Genomic DNA, 24,555 nt, shown 5'->3' on the forward strand with positions numbered 1-24,555 from the left:
TTACTCAACATTTAGCCGTTTTCGCTGGAGAAGCAGAACTGTAATCTCTCTGAGTACATGGCGTTTAAGTTAAAAGTGTACTTTTGTCCCCTAATTCAGTATTGTCCATCTTATGGAATATAAATAGAGTCTGAATTAGAGATGCATAATGGAATCAAGTTGCAGGCTTAGTTTTCTCATTTCCTCCACTTACCAAATGACATCATCATCTTCTGCCCAAAGTTTCCTTTCTTTTGTTGAGAAACATCACTGATTCTTGGGTTAATTCTTTGGTTAACTAATGGCGTCATTATCATATGCTACACTTGACACCAAACTTGTAACCACATATATACATAAAGGATTCTTTGACTTGACTGATAATGAAAACAGAGGTGCACTGCAGCACAATGCTTGTAAGCAAAGATGCTCTTATAATGAGATCTTAACTCAGTAATGTGACTGTTTATCTCATTCATGTTTTTGTCGGGTGGCACGTGGTCCTTATTGGATTATCCTATCAGCTCAAGTCGCTTTTTAATTTCATTATATTACCTTTGTCCATTTTTAATCTAATAAAAGAGGACCAGAATAGTTTTCATCCAGTCACACTGGTTCAGTTCCCAATAAAACAATTGACACTAGAGTGCATCCGTGTATATTAGAAGCCAGTTCTCTCATTTACAGAATAACATTAGCCTTTTCCACCCCATTCTCCAACGTTTTTCAGTTTATCTCAATTCTTGCTAATCCTAAATAGACGTTTGTTTCAGTTAGCCGTGGTCTGAGCTCTAATGACAGCTCTGACCCCATTAAAGCCCTGCAGAGATGCTTGATGGGTGAAGATTCAGCCGCAGTGGGACGTTTCAGCAGGAACTGACCCTGTAATTCATATCCAGCTTCAGAAAAGCATCTGACAGGACGGCTTAGGGAGATAGTGTGTCAGTCATTTGCACATTTGAGCATATTAGGTGTTTAAATGTCAGTTTTATCCTGAGTCACTCTGTCAGTGCTCAGTGGGAGCGCATAAGTGTTTTTCTGAAGCACTGAATGAGCGGTTTAAAGACAGATCACCAGTCTCTAGCAGTGATATCAGTCCTCACTCTTATTTTTCATTTGTGGAAGACAAATGGAGAAGATTTCAAGAATATGTATGCAGAACTTTCCATACAGTGACACTTTGTAGTGACCAAGGTTTTACTGTGAATGAGAGATACGAATGTCCAAGATAAATTAAAGGATTAATATTAAAAATCTCATATGTGACAAGTTCTTAGACATGTACAGTTTGTATCCATTGTGGTTTCATATGGTTTTTTTAAAACTTTTGTAACATTTCAAACAAAATGTTTTATTTATTGCTCTAAATGTCAGTTGGTGTGACCACTAAAGGAAAAGTTTACCCAAAAAAATAAAATTTGCTGAAAATGGGCTCACTTCATGCAAGAACGAGATAAGTTTGTTTCTTCATCAAGACATATTTGGAGAATATTGCATTACATCACTTGCTCATCAATGAATCCCCTGGAGTGAATGGGTGCCGTCAGGATGAGAGTCCAAACAACTGATAAAAACATCACAATGATCCACAAGTAATCCACACAACTCCAAGCCATCAGTTAATGTCTTGTGAAGCAAAAAGTTGTGTGTTTGTAAGAAAGAAAAAAAAATAATATTTTTTTCGTTTAACTTTAAATGCTTTTAAAAATATTCCTTTAAGTAAGAAGCAAAAAAGGGAAACATTTTTCCCGGCATATGTGCATGCATACCTTAATCTATTTCAAATGTTTTTGAATATTTTTTTGCAATGTGTTTTTTTTTTTAACCATCAAGTTTTTTGGCAGTTTTACCACTTACAGTTTTAACTAACCTTGCTTGTCATAAAAATGTAAAATTGATTTGGTGGTTTTGTAGATTCTAAAGTTTTTTTTTGTTTTTGTTTTTTTAATAAACTGTCAAGCAGTTTTGGACATGCAGTCATTAGGACAGAGGTCATTAACATTTACATTCTGGAAGCTACAGTAGCAAAAACAAGCTGTTGTTAATGTGTAAATGTGTTTTATTTGCAGATGGCATCTATATGTATGTACTGGATTGATTCATATGAACATGTTAAAAACACCACAGGCAGTGTTCTTATGATCCACCTTGAGCCATCCCTTTAAGAACGATTTAAATCTTTACACTTTTGTTAGGCTCAATCATTCTGGCTTTGAGATCTGGCTAATTTACTCATCTCACAGACACTGTGCCCAATCATTTCCTTCAAATTTACACCTCATCTGCTTTTGGAACTTTAATAAATGGAGAGGTGCAGGTTGTAAGTGAGATGTAACCAGATGAGCAGTGATTTCAGCAGTGTGCTGGAAGCTGAGGGCGAGAGCTGGGCTAATGGGAGCAGAAATGCTGCCGGCCTGAGGGAGTTCTAGTAATGATATAAGGAAAGAGCCTGGAATCCATCATGCTTAGGGGAAATCAGAGACAGGATTCTCACTCAGGCCACCTGCCCCCACACCAACACACACACACACACACACATCATGTTGAGGAGTTATTATAACAGGACAATTTATGCCATCTGCTTACTTCCCATCACTGTCCTTTGGGTTTCTTATATTTGCATCGAAAGCATTTTGACACTGTTTTTGTTCACAACTCTGTGATATCTGACAACAAATAGTGCAGTCTGAGAATAGTCCAGTGGGTGTTTGTGGATGAACAAAGTATGTGTTGGTTAGAAGAGGGTGTCAAAAGGGAGTCCGATCTGGAGTTTGAGATGATTTGAGAAAAAATTAAAGTTGAATATGCTAAATGGCAATAATGACATGGACATATATATATATATATATATATATATATATATATATATATATATATATATATATATATATATATATATATATATATATATATATATATATATATATATATATATATATATACCGTATTTTCCGGAGTTTAAGTCGCACTTTTTTTCATAGTTTGGCTGGTCCTGCGACTTATAGTCCAGTGCAACTTATATATGTTTTTTTTTTCATCATGACGTATTTTTGGACTGATATGACTTATACTCAGGTGTGACATATAGTCCGAAAAATACGGTATGTAAAACAACTGCTTGTGTTGATTTATAACCCAAGTGTGGGTTTTTATTTATTTATTGTAACAGTCGGTTCAAATGAAATGGATGCATGGACTATTTCATCAGTGTCCTTACTAGGGGTCAACCGGATATCATCCTGGCCAATTATCGGTGCCAGTATTAATTATTTATATGTTTATCGGTCAATTTAAAAGCTGATTTGTCAATATGATCATTTAAAGGCATTTAAAGAATGTTTTTGTCAGAGCCCTTCACTGTAAAACCGAACAGTGAAAAATTTATTAAAAAATCTAAGTTAATTTCACTCAAATAATCATGAAGTTCATTGGACTTAATTGAAATAAGTTGTTCACTCAAGATGCTGTTGTAGTAAGGTGAACTTAAAATTATTTTTGCATCATTACACAAGATTAACATACAGAGACATAAATTAGTAGTTAAATGTTATGTTGGTTTTGTAGTGTTACCGTTGTGGTGAAGAGTAGAGCCTGTGGTTAAGTTGAGGATGGAAAGCAAAACGTGAAGGTTATATATACTGCATGATGTTTGAATATTTATATGCAAGTATTGTGAGTCTTTTTGTTAAGTATGTTAGTACATACCAGTGTGCTGTTGCTAACTGACACTGAACTATAAAGATCTAAATGAATATTCTGTTAATGGAAGTAAGTTGTATATGATTATCATTGTGATGAGTGGGGGAGGGGGATCAAGTTGAGAAAAATCAATATTTATAAGATAACATTGAGATAATTTAAGGCAATTGGAAATGTAATTTTTATTTTATGTAAATTTAAAACATTTCAAAACATCACTTAAATGTTTTTATGTAATCGGTTTTAATATTGGAGTTCTGTGAACTTATTAGGGTTTACAGTGTTGATATTCTTAATTTTGACATTAATTTAAATTTTTACACCAGACACACACACATACACACACATCTTGTTTTCAAATTCAGTAGTGACAAACTGTATACAATATATCAACATAGCAAAAACAGAAGAGGTTTTCCATAAGCACAGGAAATATCATACCTGGACTTATGTCTCATACAGCGGCTCTAACATAAGGAGTGAGGGTTAGAACCCTTGCTAACTGAGAAGGACTGAGCGGCCCTAATGCTTGACAGTCTGCACACATGGTTCTGATGAGGCTGCTTAATGAAGCTGATCTGATGCTGTCTGGAGAAGAAAGCAAGCAGACTGGTTGCTTGGCTGTTAGATGACACAACAATCTAATTAGGTAGACTACGATTCTGGAGGCTGCTTTGAAATATTAACTCCGATTTCACATTAGAATCTACCATGAGACCAATTGAGTCAAAATGATGAATTTTATAGCCAAACTGATACCAGTGAGCACACTTTTCATGTTTATTGCAGTAGTTGTGTGTTTTTTAGATGACTTACTTTACTCTTCGTTTTATGCCAATATTACAACTGCGATTTCTGAAACAAGGGCATTTCATTTATTTCTGATCCAGATGAGCATTCTTTCGTCAGAAATGTCTGTCAAAAACAAAAAAAGATTTGTACAGTGGTGTATATTTTTTTTTATGAGGAAAAATTAATTACCATGATTTAAAGTTGGTTTAATTGCTGTAATGGGGAAAAACAATTATTATTATTGGTTATTTATTTTATATTATATTATAATACAGTAGTTTACTATGACATTTTGGAAAATTCATACAATCACTATTGAGACAAATCGGAATAATAATTGGAGGAAAAATGTGCTTGATGGTTAAAAAAAATAGATAAATATCCCCACAACTTTAAATCTTAAATCAATCCATGATATTTCATCACATTTTACTCTTATTGTTAATTCTTCTGCTGATTTCAACGAGTGGACCGAGACCAAAGCTTCACTGAACTGTGAATGTACGTTCAACAAAATCCTTTATCTCATACCATGAATTTGGGTGGGAATTTGGGAATTACGATGGTCAAATATACCTGTAAATGTTTAAAATCTTCAACAAGCAGTCAGAAGCAACGTGCAGTCAGAAGCAACGTGACAGAGTTTTATTGATATGAACTCTGTTTGTAACATAAACTGTTGTTCTGCCTTGATTTGTGTTTCTCACAGTTCAGCGGTGGGCGTGGGTTTCTATGGAAACAGTGAAACCAACGATGGCGTTTACCAGTTGACTTACTCCATTTCCAATGCCAATCACACACTGGGTAGCATTGGCAGTCTGGTAAGAGTTTCCCATTTCATTAGAATCGCCCGAGGAACACTGTGATTAAAACTGAATCTGAATTTTGTTACATTCTGCATGCTGAAGAACTTCGAGCCGGAGCCTCAGGGGCTTTTCACTGCTGCTGGAGTATGAGTGTATCATGTGATGAGTGGCACCACACACACACACACACACACACACAGGCTGCAGGCTTCTTCTCTGCGAGTTGAGAGCATGCAGTCATATTGTGCCTGTCTCCATTTTAACCTCTAGTTAGAGTTGTAGATAGACTCTAGAAGCCTATCCTAATGCAAACACATCCAGCTGGTGTGTGTATTCATGTGTGTAGGCAAAGGAAAACAGTATGCACAAAGAGAAGACTGGGATTATCTGTTCATCTGCATTAAAGGAGATTAAATTCTATCTGTATATCCACTCATGCGTCCACAATCACTGGTCTGCTTTTTATGTCTGTCAGCATCCTGCTGATCAAATGATTGAGGATTTATTGAGAATGTATTTATGTTTTTAATTTAATTTAATTTAACATTGTATGTAATTTAACATTTCATTTTAACATGCAAATGAATGATGTAATATAAAATGTCATTTATTTAAGATGAAACAACACAAAGGTTATGTTCATAACACACAGTATGCCATCTTATAATGCCTTACTCATCAAGTAAAACGCCTTAAAGATGCACTGATTATTATACAGTGTGTTGTTTTATTGTTGCATATTGATAAAAATGATTAAATGTTTTGAAGGAAACGATGTGGAAAAATATGACTTAAACACTTTTTAATTGTATTTTACTTATTAGTTTTAAACATTTTGGGGTTTTCTAGGCTGCCAGTGCTATTTGGTTGAAATGATAGTTCCTTGAATTAAAAACTTGAACCTTCTACTTATTTAAAAGCAAGTATGTAAATATTGCAATATTTCTTGATTATTGACGACTGTATGCTATGTTTTTTTCTGCAAATAGTCAGCAGTTCATTCTGAACATAGGGTTTGAAACATTTATCAATGCTGTGGTTCAAGCATATAAGCAGTAAAAGTTATAGACTGCATGTAATGTCGAAGTATGCTAGTACTGCACAGACTTCACATTTTTATTAACAAAAAAGCAGTGATTTATTTTTATTGTAATCTCAGTCTTTGTTATAATTGATATGGATTAAGTGACAGGTTTACAAGATCTTTCATTTCCCGTTCAAATGTCTGAACATCACCATCTATGCACTGAGCGTGGTAATATTTAACACAACCCACAAACGATGTTTCCAGCAGTATGTCTTGGATTTGAGGGCGGTGTAATTCAGCATATGGCAGGTTGAGTGTGACAAACGGAGCATTTGGCTGGCTGGCAGAACATTTCTCCTCATTCAGCCCTGATGTTCATTACCTGCTGGCAATGTGGTGACAACCTCTGTTCTTCTAATACACTGCCTCCGAGAGCTTCCTGCTGTCACTCTCACTCTCTGCCAGTGTATCTTTGGCTCACTGGTCCATAATGCATTGCCTCACGGCCGAGTGAACATATCTAAATATGCTGTCTAAAACAGCCTTTTCACTGTTTGCTGTAGCTAAAACAACATTCAGAATGTGAGAACAATAAACAGCCATTGGCTGCACTACAACTGCATAAATCCAATTTCAGCTTTAGTGGAAGTTTCTCTCTTAAGATTGAAAGGCAAAGAGGACCGCGTTGGAAGGCCAAGCTTGATTGCACAACTGAATTCATGAATGTTGAAGTGATTGGGAGAGTGTGGAGGAAGTTTTTGAGCTTCCAGGCTTTTTAAACGCCTCCTGTCTGTATTTGCGTGCCAGAAAACAGTTGTTGCAACTGTGAGTAAACGGGTGTAGTGATTGCCATTTCTCATGCTTTTAACTCTATTTCATGCAGTATCCACACTTTCCACAAGGGAAGTGAATCTAATGTAAGAATGTTTTGAATCTTCATCTTTATTAGTCTTAATTATGCTTCCACCATTTAGAAATTACGAGTTATAGAGCAATTATTCAAAAGAGCCTCATATTGCAATTCTCTGAAATTAAAGCAGAACGAGAAATTATTGACAAGAATGAGAGCAGTTTACCAGAAATTCCACACAATGGCCTTTTATAAGATTAAAATCACTAATTAATTAAAATAAAATAATAACATTTTCATATTAAGGTTGTATGCAAAAACTTTTAATGCTAACGAAAGCTTTTTCCCAATTGGTTTACCTTCTATGGTACAAACCTTTCAGTTTTTACAGGCTTTACAGACCGGTCTATACTCGGATAGATCTCTGACATGGACTCAAGCCTGCAACAGAGGCTCTAGTGTTTTAAAGAAGTAAGCACAGATTATTTCATTGTCATAACTCTGCACCTAGGCAGGCGGACAACAGTAATATTAAGTGGTGACCTGACAAAATCCTCCTGAAAGCATTATTGATTCTCTGCCCGCTTCAGTGAATCTGTCAAAACAGAGATCAGGGACTAATGAAGCTCACTGAAAACTGATTTGTTACTTTCTGGACAGGTTTTGAGCCTAGAAGTCCATCTTAACATTAACTATGGATGGTCTGCCAAAACAAATCAGCTTCCTTCCTGCCATATATCAAAGTTTATAACTAGTTTATAATCTACATTTTATTTTGAGAAAATTGTTTAGCTTTAATCATAACATAATCATAACATAAAACCATTAAACGTTCACATTTTCCTTTAAGCATGCAGATTTTGCAACTGGTTCAAGTTGCTCACATGAATTTCACCATATTGAAAAAAAAGCTTGTCTTGAAGTGATTTCTGTGTAAGATATGCTTTATGCATTGCAACATTATTGAAAATGTACCCTTATAGCCTGTGAATCTGCACCAAAAGTTCACTGTTACCACATCTTAATTGACAAAATTTCATGTACTCATAATCTTCTCACCTTCATATACATTCCAGACCTGTGTGACTTTGTTTTTGTCTGTTGAAGACAAAATAAGATATCTTGAAGTGTTTTTTCCTTAAATAATTTCTCCTCTTTCTGTCACTCTTGCCAATCCTATGATCCCCTGTGCATGCCTCCTGCTCCCATAGAAAACTAATTGGAAAGAGCCATTCGTCTCCGTGCCAGCGGACCCGATTGCCATTATTAACCTTCTAATGGTGATCAGCATTTTTCTTGACTCTATTCTCAGGTGGGAAACTCACTGGGTAGTATGCAGGTCGGGCTGAAAGAACACCTGGAGCGGTTGGATGAGATATTTTCTCCACGGGGAGACTACACCCAAACCTTGCGCTTCATGCAGCAGATGGCCAACAACATTATCCAGCAGATGACAGCCATGCCAGACACAGGGAAGGTGCAAGTGGATTTGGCAGCCATCGCAGATAAAACTTCATTCATAGAGTACTACAGGTAAGCTGCCTTGGGCTCGTGGGCTAATAATGGCTTATTTACTGCACTCCATGCTCTTGAAAACTTTTGCAACTACTACAATGTCTCATCAGAGGTTAGAGATAGGACGGCTCCATGTACTTTAGAGACTGCTGATGTAGCCGTGTGTCAGAAATATTTCAGAAGCCCGTTCCTTAATCACGTGATCCTAATTTCAGGCTTCTGACTCTAATTTTTAGACTTCTGACTCTACTACTCAAACATGTTACCCAATTATCTAAACATCTAGCTCTACTCCTCAAGCACCTGACCTTGTATTCCAAACTTCTGCCCCTACTCCGCAAACATTTGACACTATTTAACTATTTAACAAACTTCTGTATCTTCAAACACCTGACCCTATTTTTCAAACTTCTATCTGTACTTCACAAACACGTGACCCTATTTTCTAAATTTCAGACCCTATATTCCAAACATCTTGCTCTACTTCTCAAAAAATTGAACATTTTTCACAAATTTCTGTCCCTACTCCTCAAACACGTGACCCCATTTTTTTCTTCAGACCCTTGTTCTCAAACATATGACCTTATTTTACAAAATTCTGACCCTACTCCTCAAACTTGTGACCCACAGAAGACCACGTTTCCCAAATATCTGACCCTTCTCCTAAAAAACATCTAATGTTATTTTTCAAACATTTCACCCTATTTTTCAGATCTCTGACCTTACTTCTTAATCAACATATGACGGTATTTTCCAAATGTCTAGCTCTATTCCTCAAACATTTGACTCTATTTTTCAAACATATGACCCTGCTTTCTAAATTTCTGATCCTTCTCCTCAAATCTTCACCTAATTTTTAAAACTTCTGGCCCTACTCCTCAGACATGCAAGCTAGTTATTTGCCCTACTCTTTAAACATGTGACCTTAGTATTTTACTTTTAGTCCTACTCCTCAAAACATGTAACCCTTTTTCTTTTCTTTTTTTCAAACTTGTGGACCTATTCCCCAAATATATGTCCCCATTTATTGCTCTACATCTCATAATTATGGCCCTACTTCTCAAACATGTTGCCCTGCCCCCCCTCACCCTTCTACCCCTACTAAAATCCAGTTGTTTTTAATGGGGCACTGCCTTAAAGGTGCCAGCTTTGGCCTACTTGTTTATCTTTACTGGCACTACTGGATCTCATGTGGACTACTGTAGGCTACTTGTGCCCTTTTGGAGCTGTTAGTCTTGTTAAATTGATTTCTATGCCCTCCAAGAAGATTACATTTCCATTTTGTAGACCGGCACGTTATGAACTTGCAGTGCATGTATTGACGAGTAGCTAGTGTTTCAAGCAGCTAAAGGACTGTGCTATTGAGCAGCAACGGTCAAACTTCTCTTCCTCCATTACTCATGGGCAAATCTAATCGCCCCAAGCTCTGTACTCTCTCCCTTGATTTATCATACACCTTAGTGTCCATATATTTATCTTCCTCCCTCTCTCTCTCGCTCTCGATGTCTCAAGATGTGTGGGCATTTTTAAGTCCTCATGGTGTAGGATTACTGATCGGATTGTGGCTTGCCAGGCATTCCAGTAGCACACCAAACCAGAGACCTTAAATCAATACAATACAGAAAATACAGTAAAACCCTACTACTACTTAGGTCATTTTGTGAATCTTTAATTGAAATTGTATGTGTTCATACTACATAAAAAAATGTATGGGATCAAATGGTATGCGTGATTACAAGAAATAACACCTTCTCAGAGTGCACTGCTTGGCAGATTGTACGTTCTCACATACTAGGCTGGAGCTCATGAAATTCTTATGTGTATTTGGTCTGTTCAATTATTAATTGGATGGGAAACGTACAACGGAAGATGGAAGAATAATCTGAGTGCTATAAACACCCATTTTTAAAGTACTTAGAGACCTACTGTCAGTGTGCTCCCACACATCTAAATCACACAGTAGATGAATATTAAAATCAGCACTGTCGACTGATTTAAAAGAAATTGAATGAGATGACAAAGTTTAATTAATCAAATTCTGTGCAAATAATAGCATAACATTATTTGCTTAGAAAAGCAGACATAAGTTGTTTGTTTGTTTTTATATTATTGAACATAACGTTCCTACAGTTGACGTGAATCTATTTTGATTAAGTGTATTATTTTTTATCTTATTCTTTAGACTAGATTAGATCAACATCCTCTATTTAGTAATTACAGTACAAAACTATACAATAAGTAGCTAATAAATAAGAATACTATAGTAGAAATACAAAATAAAATATATATGTGCCTTTTTATGTTATCTGAACACTTATTTCTGCTTTCATCTTTCGTTTGCTTTATTTCAGATGGTTAACATACCTGCTTCTTCTGATTTTGGACCTAGTCATCTGTCTCATAGCATGTCTGGGATTGGCAAAGCAGTCTCGATGGATGCTCACAGTGTAAGTGTGCTCTAAATATCTATGGTTAGACCTCTGGCTTTGGGCATTCCCTTCACAGAAGGGAAATTTAACCCAATTTTCGTAATCATAAAGAAGTTAACATGGAGGAAGGAGGCAATATATACTTTTAATTTTACCTGTATTTCATCTTACATATAATCCTTTCCCATTGTTAATTGTTTGTATAGTGTTGTGAATTTGTTTATTCCTGACAGCTTAAATGCTCTGTAAAATAATGCAGCCTCTGACATAAACAGACCTCTGTGTAATGACTCTGAGTGCATGGAGTGCTGTGGTTAGCCAGTCGCCAGCAAGCCCTGCATTTCCTCTCATCTCAATCCTCTGTCTCTCTCCCCGTTAGCCTTATTGCAAGCTCCTTTAGGTCCTTCCCCACTTACCCCACTAATGCTTATTGATCTCTTTGCCCAGGCAAGCATGTGCTCATCATTAACTAATTATTATGTGCTTCCAATCCGCTTTATTGGTGCTTTTAAGACCATCCTTAGACGAGAAAGGCTGTTTGAGGAAACCTTGGCTCCATTTTCCATGGCCACCAGGGAGCCGTTTACCCCATTCATCTCTGTCTCCTTTTGACTTCCCATTTGCTCATGTGATCACTCACATGCTCATGTCTTTGATCACTTTCTCACTGTTTTACATCCGCATTTATGTGCTTCCTACTAAAGTGTAAACAGAATGGTTAATTTCTCCAACAAATTATACTTATGAGAAAGTTATTTCGATGAATCGGTCAAAAGGTGTGTTTTGAATGATTCAGTAAGCAATGATTTACTTAATGAATTACCTACTGAATCTATCAGAGCAGCTATTTGTAATTAACATTGGATTTACATACTAAGTGGAAGTATAGCTGATATTAATTTAGATGATATTAAAACATTTTTATAATAAATGTTTTAATAGGAAAAAAAAGCATAGGTTGGTAGTATTATAGTAGAATTCAGTGATGTACAATTTCTTCTTTAAAGATGTATATCATATATGCACTCATTTAAAACAGAATGTTCTATCACAATCCTATTGGCAATGAATGTTTTTTATCGGTTATAATCATTAAAATATGAGTCTAACTACATATACCGATAAGAACAACTGCATTATACTACTTTAGGTTTGGGGTCATTATATATGTGTGTGTGTGGGGGGGGGGGGGGGGGGGGTTGTATATATACATTTATTTTTCTTTTTTTATTATTAATATTATTATAATAGTATTCAACAGTTTAAATACAAAGTTCTGGCATGAAACTCTAGATGGCGCAGTCCAATATATCTGACTCAGTATTACATATTGACATCATGATCACATCACAGCCGATTGGTTCTCTCCTGAATCGTTAGCTAATGAACTCACTGTGCAACATTTAAATATTTGGCTAATGTTTGTGGTAGCAGTTTGCAGCACACTCTAGAAACCCTCCACCTTCCCCAGCTCCACCTGTAGGGATCTGCTATGAGGTGATTCATGTATACTATATGAGAGTTGTTCATGTTATATGTGGAGCAGCAGTATTTCTTACATGCTCACAGATGCATGTTGTGGATGTAGTCTCAGTACTTGCTCTACCATAGCAGCATGTCAGATATATTCCACCAAGACCAAACACATTAACCTTGTCTTGTACATTACCATGCTAATCACTCCAAGAGTTGTTATGACGGACTGTTTTTATGACAGACTGGTGAGCATTAGAGACTTCTTTCAAATAAGATTTTAGTAACCCAAACTTTTGCAATGTAATGTTTAATTTCAAGTTTAACCTCACATTTCACTGTTATATCCTCTCTCTCTCTCTCTCTCATTTCAGTATTATGGTGTGTGGTGTACTGACCCTGATCATGAGTTGGGCATCATTAGGAGCGGGCACAGCAACAGCTGTGGTAAGTTACTGTGTTTTCACATGAGTGCGTACTTTAAACCCCCTTTGATCAGTGTCCAGTGACTATGAGTCACTTCATTCACTAACACTGTCCTAGATTTTTTTTTTTTTTTTTTAAGTGAATGTTTGTAAGGGTAGAGGTTGCGTGAGCTGTGCTAAACTCTTAGGAGATTATCAGGGTTCAGTGACTGCGTTTCTGCATCTCGTGGTGCAGGCCAGTTTGAAAAGCTGATTATAAAGCTCTGGTCATTTAAATTAGACAGTCCACTGGCTCAACGGATGTAAACAGCCATTCTCTCTATCACTTAACAGGCCAATTTATCTAAGGTCTCGCCTCGCTCTTCATCTCTGCATCTCTCAGGCTGCATGCATAATAAAGATAGCAAACTGTATTTAACATTCTGAAGATGCCTTTTATGTAGTCTTGACTTGTAATACAGTAATTATGTGTGTAGTACCGTACACCTGGAGCTAAGTGCCTTGTTCATGATGTCACTGGGTTATTGAAGGGGAATCTCATGTACTTTACACTTCCTGTGATGCACTTACCTGACATCAAACATGCCACTTTTCATTAGCAGTCCAAATCTTCAACTATGAATCCGCAACCTTGCTTAAACATGTTTATAGCTAACAAATGATGTGAAAGAAATAGTAAATGCTACTTGCATTTAGACAAGAAACATATGTTGTTATAAAACTAAAATGTAATATGATAAATATATATAGTGGATAAAATATATTAATTATAGTAAATCTGTATTTAGGCATAATCAAATCATGATTATTTTTTTTTTAATATCTATAAGCTTCACTAATATTTTGACTAATATAATGATTGAGTGATATTGCCCGTATACAGTCCAATAAACAAGACATCGATATCGAGTAACTTACATTTTAAAATCAACATCAACCAAAAAAAAGTTACAAAATGACATTATGATTTTGAACAAACGTGTGAGTTTAAACAAATCAATGGGAATCATTTAGGCTACGTTCACACTGCAGGGCTTAATACTCAATTCAGATTTTTTTAAACGTGAACGTGAATGTGAAATGACCCACAAGTGACCCGCATGCGCAGAAGAGTACTCAATGGTGAACGACGTCACTCGTTGTTTGCGGAAGTAGCTAACGTTAAACATGGATGTCAACAACAGTGTAGTCAACAGCGGAGCTCTTTTTGCAATATTAAAGTTTTTTTTCCCAACGGAGCCAGCACAATTACAATGTTTGTAATTTAAATTTAAAAAGGAGAGCAAGGTTTTTGGCCATGGCGTTTTGTGGAGCCGTGTAAGCAACATCGGTACGGAGAAACGTGTGGGGTCGCAGCCAGGAGTGGTGGGATACTGATGTGAGTGGCTCTTCTCGTTCCCGCCTACTTCAATGCAGAATTATGACGTTTGAAGCGTATCAATGATGTACGGGTCAGATACATGTGGCCTGGCCGTTCAGACGGAGGTTGCATTTCAAAAGATCGGATACGTATTGGATTCAGGACCACATACCCAAGTGTCCTGGGTCACATTTGAAAAGATCGGATCTGTGTCTGTCATGAAAAGATCAGATAAAGGTCGCATAGGGGCAAAAAATTGGAATTGGGTCGTTTCAGCCTGCAGTTTGAACGTAGCCTTAGTGACTTACTAATAAAGATAGTTGCTTTATTCCTGAATCCTTATTTTATGAATCAACTAAATTACCTGAATCAATCTTTCCATATATTAATTAGACTAGCTTTTCCATGCATCCTATCAAACTCAACACTGAAGAAACTCAACAAAATACCTGAAATTATTTTTATCCTTTCTTTTAAAAGTTGACAAATCTGTTTATTTTGTCATTCTAACTAGAGTTAGAATCGTTACTCTCTAAATAATCTCTAATTTCAATTAAGAAATGAATTCAAGTATCAGTGAACTGGCTTACTTGATTTAGCTCTAGTCTTTTAGGAGCTACACATTAAGAGGCAAACGGTGAGCATGACAGTGATTAGAGTAAGAGGCGACGCTTCAGTCAGGATGTCTGTGGGGAACAGAACTTAAGACTGCTCAGTGAGGGGTCAGAGCAGAGGTCAGGCCCGGCAGTAAAGTGGATTACTCCAGCAGTGCCTGACTACATCGATTCCCTCCTGTTACTGATAATAAGAGAGAGTGGAAACAAGCCTTGAAACGAACGTGTGACACTCACACCTTTTTTATTTATTTCAGAGAGAATTTACCATTGGGACCCCATGTGAACCACTCCACTTTCTGGTCCAACAAACCACCATTGTCCTAACCTTACCTAACTAGGAAATGATTGGTAATAATGTCATAGAGAGAAGATTATCAGTGATCAACAACTTTAATTAGAAAAAGTCTTTGTGACACTTTCCCTCGAGAAAGTTTTTTGATATCTGATATAACGCTTCACAGTCTGTTCTTGCCGCTGATGCCCACTAATAATGGTGACCAGCAAGGGGTTAAGACAGGCCATCCACAGATCTCTTCAATAGGATTAGCTTGTTTGATCACCTTGTATGGTCCTGACTTTCAGCAAAGGTCTTCGAAACCCTGTCACATTTTGATGCAAACACCCACAATCCAATATGTGTGAACACTGCAACAGCATCCACCAAATATTATGTGGCCTTTCAGTTTCTTTCTCTTGTTTAAAACCAGTTTTGCAGAATTGTACCTGTGAGCTTGTTATTTGGTCTGTCCTAGGGCACCAGTGACTTTTGTGTCTCCCCTGACAAGTTCATTGTCAATCAAACCAAAGACTCCTTAAGTGCAGGTAAGTAATATTGCTCCATATGACTGTGCTCTTTGAATGAACCTGATGTTTTTAAAACCGCTGTTCAAAGGCATATCCTGTAGTCATTGTTTATCATGTAGTTTCAAACAATCATTTTCAAAATTATCTGACATTTAGAATTAAACAGTTTTTGCTACCTTACCTTTAAATGATCTCGATTGTGATTGGTGGCTTACTACTGAACAGCTGATATGTGGGTGGTCACATGTTAAGGGAATAGTTAACCTAAAAAATTAAAACTTTTACTTGTAAAATATACTCACTCTCAGGTCGTCAAAGATGTAGACAAGTTCGGAACAGATTAGTGAAATTTAGCATCACGTCACTTGCTCACCAATGGATCCTCTGCAGTGAATGGGTGCCGTCAGAATGAGAGTCCAAGCAGCTGATAAAAACAACACAATAATCCACAAGTAATCCACACCACTCCAATCCATAAATTATCTTGTGAATTGTAAAGCTGTTTGTTTGGAAGAAACGAATCCATTATCAGAGATGTATAGTAACGAAGTAGAACTACTTCACTGTACTTAAGTACTAAAAGGCGGTATCTGTACTTTACTAGAGTATTATTTTTTTCTCCTACTTCCACTTTTACTTCGGTACATATTTTCGCTGAGTTTAATACTTTTACTCCGATATTTTTTTTATGTGCTGCATCGTTACTCGTTACAATTATAATAATGTTACGAATCATTCCATTACAAACCACTGCCAGAACTGTAGATGGCATGTTTGATGAAGCTGGCATATCATTGAGCGAATCAAGCGAGACTGCGCGTGCTGACTGAACTTCTGTGAAGAGAGAGATGAACACCGAGCCGAGCCAGATAATGACTCGTTCACGAGTCAAGAACCGGTTGCATCGGTTTTCGGATGACCAGTAACGTTATTTCTCTCTGACAGTTCGATTCAATAAACCAGTTGAAGAAAACAGTTCACCGATTCTTTTGCGCTCAATGCAATGGCGTCATTGGCGTTGACTGCACATGGGCTCATAACATTAACACAGAATCAGTTCAGAATCAATCACCAAAAGAATCAGTTCGGTTCACGCTAAATCACACATGCGCAGTATCATCAGCTCCTCAGTTCACGAATCGGACGCGTCTGACAGAAACGGTTCTTGACTCGTGAACGAGTCATTATCTGGCTCGGCTCGGTGTTCATCTTCAGTTCTCTCTTCACATCAGTTCAGTCAGTGTACTGTTTGAGTCAATGAATTACTCCGGGATATTGGTTTGTTTTAACTCAGAGGGAGTGTCAGACACATTAAACAAGTTAACAGCTTAATTCATCTGTGGATTAATGCGCATTGGAGACGCGAACTGTTTAAAACGATTCAGTTCGATTTGGTGGGCTGTTTCAAAAAGATCCGGTTACATCGAATGATTCGTTCGCGAACCAGATATCACAAACTGCTTTGTTTTTAACTGTCTTACAACAGACACGGAAGAGAAGACAATTCTGAATAAAGTCGTAGTTTTTGCTATTTTTGGACCAACATGTATTTTCGATGCTTCAAAAAATTCTAGATGACCCTCTGATGTCTTACGGGTTTGAAACAACATGAGGGTAAGTTATTAATGACATCATTTTGCAAATTGGGCTAACTAACCCTAGTAACCGTTTTTTGTTTACAAGAAGTTACAGTCAAAGGAATTGTGGTTGTCCTTTAGGTTAATCATTTGAAATAGTAAAAACAATATGTTCAAACTTTTGACTACTTTCTTTAATAGCTACATAACACAATACTTCTACTTTTACTTTCAGTACTTGAGTAGTAAATTTTAAAATAGACTACTTGCAATACTTAAGTACAAAAAATGTTGAATACTTTAGTACTTCTACTTAAGTGTGGTGCTTAAAGAGCACTTCTACGTCTACTCAAGTCACTTTTTTGATAGAGCACTTGTACTTTTACTCAAGTATGGGTCTCTAGTACTTTATACATCTCTGTCCATTATTAAGGCCTTTTAACTTTAAACCATGTGGATTACTTGTGGATTATTGTGATGTTTTTATCAGCTGTTTGGACTCTCATTCTGACGGCACCCATTCACTGCAGAGGATCCATAGTTGAAACTGAGGCCTAAGAGTGATTACATTTCTTACAGTAATGTGCTAATGGTTAATGATGGTTTCCAAATGACCGATCTTGATGGTTCAGTTTCATTTAATGGCACAGACTGTAAACATTTGAATCTTCACTTTATTTCTGTGTCCCCTGCAGATATAGTGCACTATTACCTATACTGCAGCCAGAGTCTTCCCAATCCGTTCCAGCAGGTAAACGATTCCCCGGCACGTCAGCATTCAATTCCTCCCTGAACTCCTGACACAAGCAATTAACGGAGCTTACAGATTCATTTGACTCCTAATTGAGGCAAATACCCATGTTAAAGCCATTATAATGTTTCTGTAAAAAAAATCGCTGTGGCTAATTAAATTATGAATAGGCGATATGAAAATAAACTTTGATCAAAGGGGGTCTCTTTTGTCTGTAGTTTTGGGATAATTAGATTTGTCTGGCTTTCTCGCATTGCCCGTGGGAATCCTGTGAAAGCTTTTCCACTGATTTAGACTGTATTCTCTGCTGGTTAAGCTGCTGTTTTGGAGGATCTATAAAAGTAAATGTTCTGGGGGATTGTCATAAAGCAGATGTATATAAAACAGATGGAACCATTAACCAAATTTAAAACCTTAATAACCGGTAATCCAGATCTAAATACATATCCTCAGCATGGATTAATGACCTTTTACTAGTCATTGCACTAACATAAGGAAAAACCTATAGCATGTCTATGTAGAAATTGTTTAGTTCAGTGGATCGACTGCTTTAGGTCCCACATTTGTTTTTTTGTTTTGCAGTCTTTGACCATCTTCCAGAGGTCTCTGACCACCATGCAGATACAGGTGCAAGGTTTGCTGCAGTTTTCTGTCGCTGTGTTTCCCACCGCAGAGGTGAGAGCACGGTCAAAGTGGGTTCTACTTCACATTCTGTACGTCCTTGCATCCAAACATCCATTTTCCAATTTGAATCATTTTAGAAAGATCTTCTAGGGATTCAGCGGATCTTGAACTCTTCAGAGTTCAGTTTGCACCAGCTGACCGCCTTGCTGGACTGCCGTAGTCTGCATAAAGTGAGTCACCTTTCTACTTCAAAGTGTATTTTAACAGTTTGTCAGGGTTAAATAGTCAGACTTCTATCTATTGCCAGAGCTTATTTTATTCATTTATTTGTTTTACCCAAATTGCCCGCATTGACAAATAATAGTGTTCATGAAAAAAGAACAGGAGGATTATTTTTTTATTACTTTTATGCCATTTTCAACATTTCAAAATGTAACGTCTCTAAAAATGTCATGCAGTGTGACCATCAAAAAAAAGTTATTTACACCCTTACACACTTTTTTTTTATATATATATAAATAGTTTTTTGTTAACTTATTTGTTTATTATACAAATAGCATATTTCTAATTCATGCATAATATCTGTGGGGGAGTTGCACCACATGACATTTTATAGCCTGAATTAACCTTGTTTTTTTTAATTAAAAAGGTTGAATTATCTACTGAAGAGATTTCTAATGACCTTGGCCTTAGGGGATTTTTTTCTCTGCTTTTATGTTGGTTGCAACACTTGACTTAGATTTTGAGAACAAAACTTTTTCAAATATTTTTACTGTTTGTATTTATGTTGATTTCATGTGGCTTTGAAAAACTTTTTTTTTTTTTACCATTTCCAACCAAATATTAAATTTAATGTCTGTCAAAATGTCACGTGGTGTAACCATAGAGTATAAAGTAACACCATTTTCCTTAACACCTTTAACGCATGCAATCGTAATTATTATTTTCAAAAAGGTAAACCATATTATTATTTTGCTTAAAGTGACCTTGCTATAGAGGTCTATAGTTTTTCTGCATGTCGGTTGCACCGCTTAAATTCAACTCACAGTGAAGCAGGGTTTTTTTTTCCGCTAATGAATAATATAATAAATGATCTCAATCTACTCAAAATCAAATAAGAAACATGGTTAGGTCCTGTGTTGATCTATCAGCACTCTGGTCCTGCAGGACTATCTGGAGGCTCTGCTGGGCGTTTGCTACGACGGTGTTGAGGGGCTCCTGTATCTGTGCCTGTTCTCTCTGCTGGCAGCCTGTGCCTTTTGTGCGCTGCTGTGTGCCGTCCCACGAGCCTGGACCCTTATCACAATCAGGTACCATCCACCTTCCTGCCGTGTCATTGTAGAGCATGGCACCTGAGACCATCTGTGTGTCTGACGTGTGATTGGTTGCCCTCAGGGACAGGGATTATGATGATATCGATGAGGAAGACCCCTTTAACCCATCGAGACGCATCACGCCATATAACCCCAGCCGAGCTCAAGTTCACAGTTTCTGTAGCTACAGCAGCAGCATGGGCAGCCAGACGAGTCTGCATCCTCCTCTGCCAGCCACGTCCAGCACACCAGAGTACATGTGAGTGTGTGTGTGTGTGTGTGTGTGTGTGAGAGAGAGCTGTTGTTTACTCTCATGCTTGACCCACTTATCTTTCTTCCTCTCCTGCAGGAACCAGTCCATGCTATTTGAAAGGAGTCCGCGCTATGAAAACGTCCCGTTGATTGGGAGCGGTTCACCACCACCATCGGTATTTTAATTTCAATCTTCCATTTACTGACAGTTTTATTCAATTTTTGTATATTTGATTGTTCTATATAACCAACCATTGGTCTGTTAATATGCTTCAAAAATTTTAATGATGTATATCCAACCATTATGCCATTCCACAACAGGGCTCTGCTGATACAATAATAAATCATAATATATAATATTAATATTTAATTGATTTATTTTGTAAGTAACACTGTATTCAGCAAGAATCTAATAAATTGAACAGTAAATCTATCTATCTATCTATCTATCTATCTATCTATCTATCTATCTATCTATCTATTTATCTATATATATATATATATATATATATATATATATATATATATATATATATATATATATATATATATATATATATATATATATAGTTTTCCACAGAACTGATAAGTACCATGACTGTTTCCTACATTGATAATAATTAAGAAAAAAAAATGAACTGGAAATCAGCATGTTAGAATTATTTCATGTGACACTGAAGACTGGAGTAATGATGCTGAAAATACAGTTTTCATCACAGGAATAAATTACATTATAAAATATATGCAAATTGTAAAATAATTTTTAAAAGTGTAATAATATTTCACAATTTTCTGTTTATATGTGATTTTTCATCAAATAAATGCAGCCTTGCTGATCATAAGAGAATTCTTTAAAAAACCTTAACAAATCTTACCAACCCCAAAACTTTGAAAGGTGAAGGTATATTCTTAATTATGGTCAATGTTATATTAGACCCAGTATGATTTCATAAATCAAGAACCTGTGTCTAAGGTTGCTTTGTGTGATTGTGGTTTTGGAGAGCATGAGAACTGAAGCGGAAAACAGACATGGAGCATTACTGCCCCCTGATGTTTCCTTTGTATTTATATATATCCGTTCAGTTATAAAGGGAAAAAGGAGAAATTGCTATTAATTATTAATACTAAATTATTAATGAAAATTAATTAAAAACAGCCCTGTCTTGATTTAAATTGTCCATCAGGTTTGTGCAGATTGTGAGCTGTAAGATGAATCATAAGTGAAAGGGTATAATTGAGAGGATCATCTAGCGAGTCGTGTTGGTTGAAGCATTGCAGAGAGCGTAAAACCCATCACAGGAAAGTCTTCTGGCTAATGAACCGATTCCCAGCTTCATTTTTAACTGTCAAGACTGTATTCACACAATGATATTTCACAGCTAATTGAGTTCTTTTCCTGTCTTTTATCACATGTGAAGTTATATCCTCAGACATTTAGAAACAGTAAGTGCGCCCCTGTCCCCCCCTCAACATGCCTTTGTCCTCTTTGTCCACGTTTCCTTCCTTTGGGGATATCATCACCCACTTCATAAACCTTCTGTACATCCCTTTCAAATGTAAGAGCACTGAGCAGTTTTCCAGCTGTTGTGTTCATCAGTGTTTTCCAAATCACCTTTTTCCTCACTTGAAGTCCTGTTCACACATACAGTGATTTCATTTCTGGAGATTTCCACACATTATTATTTATTATTATTATTATTATTATTATTATTATTATTATTATTATTATTATTTCCAGTAGATGGGAAGAAACTTGTCACATAAAGCAGTGAATTTGCTCATAGTAACCCACAGTGCTTGCAAGTGCTCCTGGCAAGTTATTATTTTCATGTTCAAGTCTCTTTGCATATAGAAAGGTGTGTGTGTGTATGTGTGTGTGTGCGTGCGTATGTGTGTGTGTGTGTGTGTGTGTGTCCATATACCCATACATTTATACATTTTTATATATGCATGTATAGAAATCCATATACACTGCAGTTCAAAAGTATGGGGTCAGTTTTTTAAAAGAAATCAATACTTTTATTCAGCAAGGATGTCTAAAGTTGATAAAAAGGTGTTATTAAAATACTTCTTAGAATATTTCTATTTTAAATAAATAATTTCAAAGTTTTAATAATCAGAGATTCCTGAAAAAGTATCAGGTAAAAAAAGAAAAGATAAGATAATTTAATTGAATTTGATGATAAAGTTTCCAACATTGATATTAAATCAGCATATTAGAATAATTTCTAAGGGTCATGTGACACTGAAGACTGGAGTAGATGTTGAAAATTCAGCTTTGCATCACAGAAATCAAATATACGTTAAAGTATATTCTGCATATTTATTGTATTTGTTTCTGCATATATGATTAAATAAATGCAGCCTTGATAAACAAGATACTTGTTTAAAAACAAAAATCTTACTGATACTAAACTTTTGACTGTGTGTGTATGTATATATATATATATATTAATTTGTAAAGTTGAGAAACTTGTAAAGTGTCTGACAGAAAGTTTAGGTGTTACACTGGTAGTGATTGTATCGTTCCTCATTTGCATAAAGGCACTGGCCACGCCCACACCTCATTAAAAATTATCGCTCCACCTTATTTCACATCAAAACATCAACTGTGTTTTTTCTCGGTGCAGATTTCTGTATGTGTTTGTGAATGGGGCTCGAGGGTCTTTTGACTGTTTTTCACACATGCTCGTATCTAATAACAAACATCTTTAACAGCTGTTTCTTCATCCTTTCTTTAACAACCGCAGTATTCGCCCAGCATGAAGACCACCTACCTGTCTATGACTGAGGCCCAAATCAGACACTTCGGCACAGACTTCCAGATTTAGCTCTCCTGGTTCCTCATCCTCAAGAGGTCTCTCGTCTCATCTCAAAGGAGGACACCTGTGGATGTTAAAGTACAAATATTTAATGCATCAAAGGGACTTCTCAAAGACAGCATGCTATCCGAGTCTCATCTAGAGAGGCACAGGATACCTCAGAGGTTTATGGGTGGGCTCTGATCATGTAAAAATATTCACTTACTCTCCTCAGGGGCTCGCCAGATCATTAATAAATCGTTTTCTGTGATAGCAGCAGACTGGATCAGCCTGGTGTTCGAGATTCAGGTTTTGATTAGCACTTCAGCTTCGGGCATATAAATGGTGATTAATGGCTAAAGTAAAAATAATGGTTTCATTTTACCACACAAAGGCCTTGAGCTTGATTATGAGCCTTTAATTAATATACACTGTCTTTTGTACTGGTTAAATAGACACCAAAATGATGATGAAATGATCGATTGAACGGGCTTCTGTGATGGTCTGCTGTGATGAACATGTTTTGCATGAGGAACAAGGTGTTTTGTTGGTGCCTCTCTTTAAAAATAAATGTCTGTAGACAAATATGTCTGCTATTCATTTCAGGAACATTATGAGCCTCACGCATAGAACAAAGATAAATATGAATCCTATTCTGCAATGGTAGATCCGGGGATGAACCATTTGGAAATCACAGACAGATTAGTTGTTTGTTTGGTTCAAGCTCCTTAAAGTATCTTTGTCTGTTTATTCAAACTAGATCAAAGCTGACAAAGCCTATTTTTCTAGTTTAAGCGCTTTTGTGTGTTTCCACTGATGTACTGCACAGACCTGGCCATTTCTAAAGAAATGATTGTTATTGAGGTTCACGATGCAGCTGTTCGGACTGGCAGCTGTTTATTATCCCAGTGAATGAAAAAGAATCAAATCAGATCAGATTATACATGTTGAATTCTACCACTATTATCGTCTTTATTTGTCATAACATTTCAAAAGTGCTGTTTTTTAATTATTATTATTATTGTTAATGTAATAAGTTTTTGTGACATTTGATTCAATAAATAATTTTTACTGAAAGTTACGTTTTATTATTCTTAATTTGTGCCGTAATGGAAGGCTGTTTCTATTGTGGAATTCAATAAAGTCACATTTCTGCCTTTATTCTTTAAATTGTGAGTTTATAATTCGAATTTCAATTTTTTCCTCTCTGAATTGCGAGTGCTGAATGTTTAAGTAAATACTGTATTTGCAACTTTTTATATTGCAAATCAGACTTTTCTCACAATTCTGCATTCATATCTTGCAATTCTCAGAGTTCAAAAGGCAATTTCATTGTGAGATATCAACTCAGAATTGTAAGAAATTTTTTTTAAATTAGCTTTTTTTATCCAATGGCTAAAACAATCTTCCGTAACAGAAATTTCTAATTTCAGTTCTTGCTGTGTGAACATGTTTGGTGTG

General features: G+C 36.3%; 1 protein-coding gene across 1 annotated transcript; it reads left to right on the forward strand.

Moving 5' to 3' along the window:
- Positions 1 to 2,318: 2,318 nt before the first annotated feature.
- Positions 2,319 to 24,124, forward strand: ttyh2l (tweety homolog 2, like). The gene is made up of 14 exons (XM_026256165.1): positions 2,319 to 2,407; positions 5,180 to 5,291; positions 8,466 to 8,686; positions 11,020 to 11,115; positions 12,945 to 13,017; positions 15,725 to 15,794; positions 18,049 to 18,104; positions 18,687 to 18,779; positions 18,866 to 18,958; positions 19,896 to 20,038; positions 20,124 to 20,300; positions 20,391 to 20,469; positions 21,712 to 21,736; positions 23,044 to 24,124. The coding sequence occupies exons 1-14, from the start codon at positions 2,319 to 2,321 to the stop codon at positions 23,082 to 23,084; spliced, it is 1,368 nt and encodes a 455-aa protein (XP_026111950.1). The 3' UTR covers positions 23,085 to 24,124.
- The last annotated feature ends 431 nt before the right edge of the window (positions 24,125 to 24,555 follow it).

The sequence above is a fragment of the Carassius auratus genome, unplaced genomic scaffold (assembly GCF_003368295.1).
Source record: "Carassius auratus strain Wakin unplaced genomic scaffold, ASM336829v1 scaf_tig00052725, whole genome shotgun sequence".
NCBI lineage: Eukaryota > Metazoa > Chordata > Actinopteri > Cypriniformes > Cyprinidae > Carassius > Carassius auratus.

Bases quoted from the DNA above. Each gene is read 5' to 3' on its own strand.
- ttyh2l (XM_026256165.1), top strand. From the start codon at position 2,319: ATGAGCAGTGATTTCAGCAGTGTGCTGGAAGCTGAGGGCGAGAGCTGG. The intron at 15,795-18,048 runs GTAAGTAATATT...TGTCCCCTGCAG, and splicing joins CAAAGACTCCTTAAGTGCAG to ATATAGTGCACTATTACCTA. The intron at 18,780-18,865 runs GTGAGAGCACGG...GAATCATTTTAG, and splicing joins CTGTGTTTCCCACCGCAGAG to AAAGATCTTCTAGGGATTCA.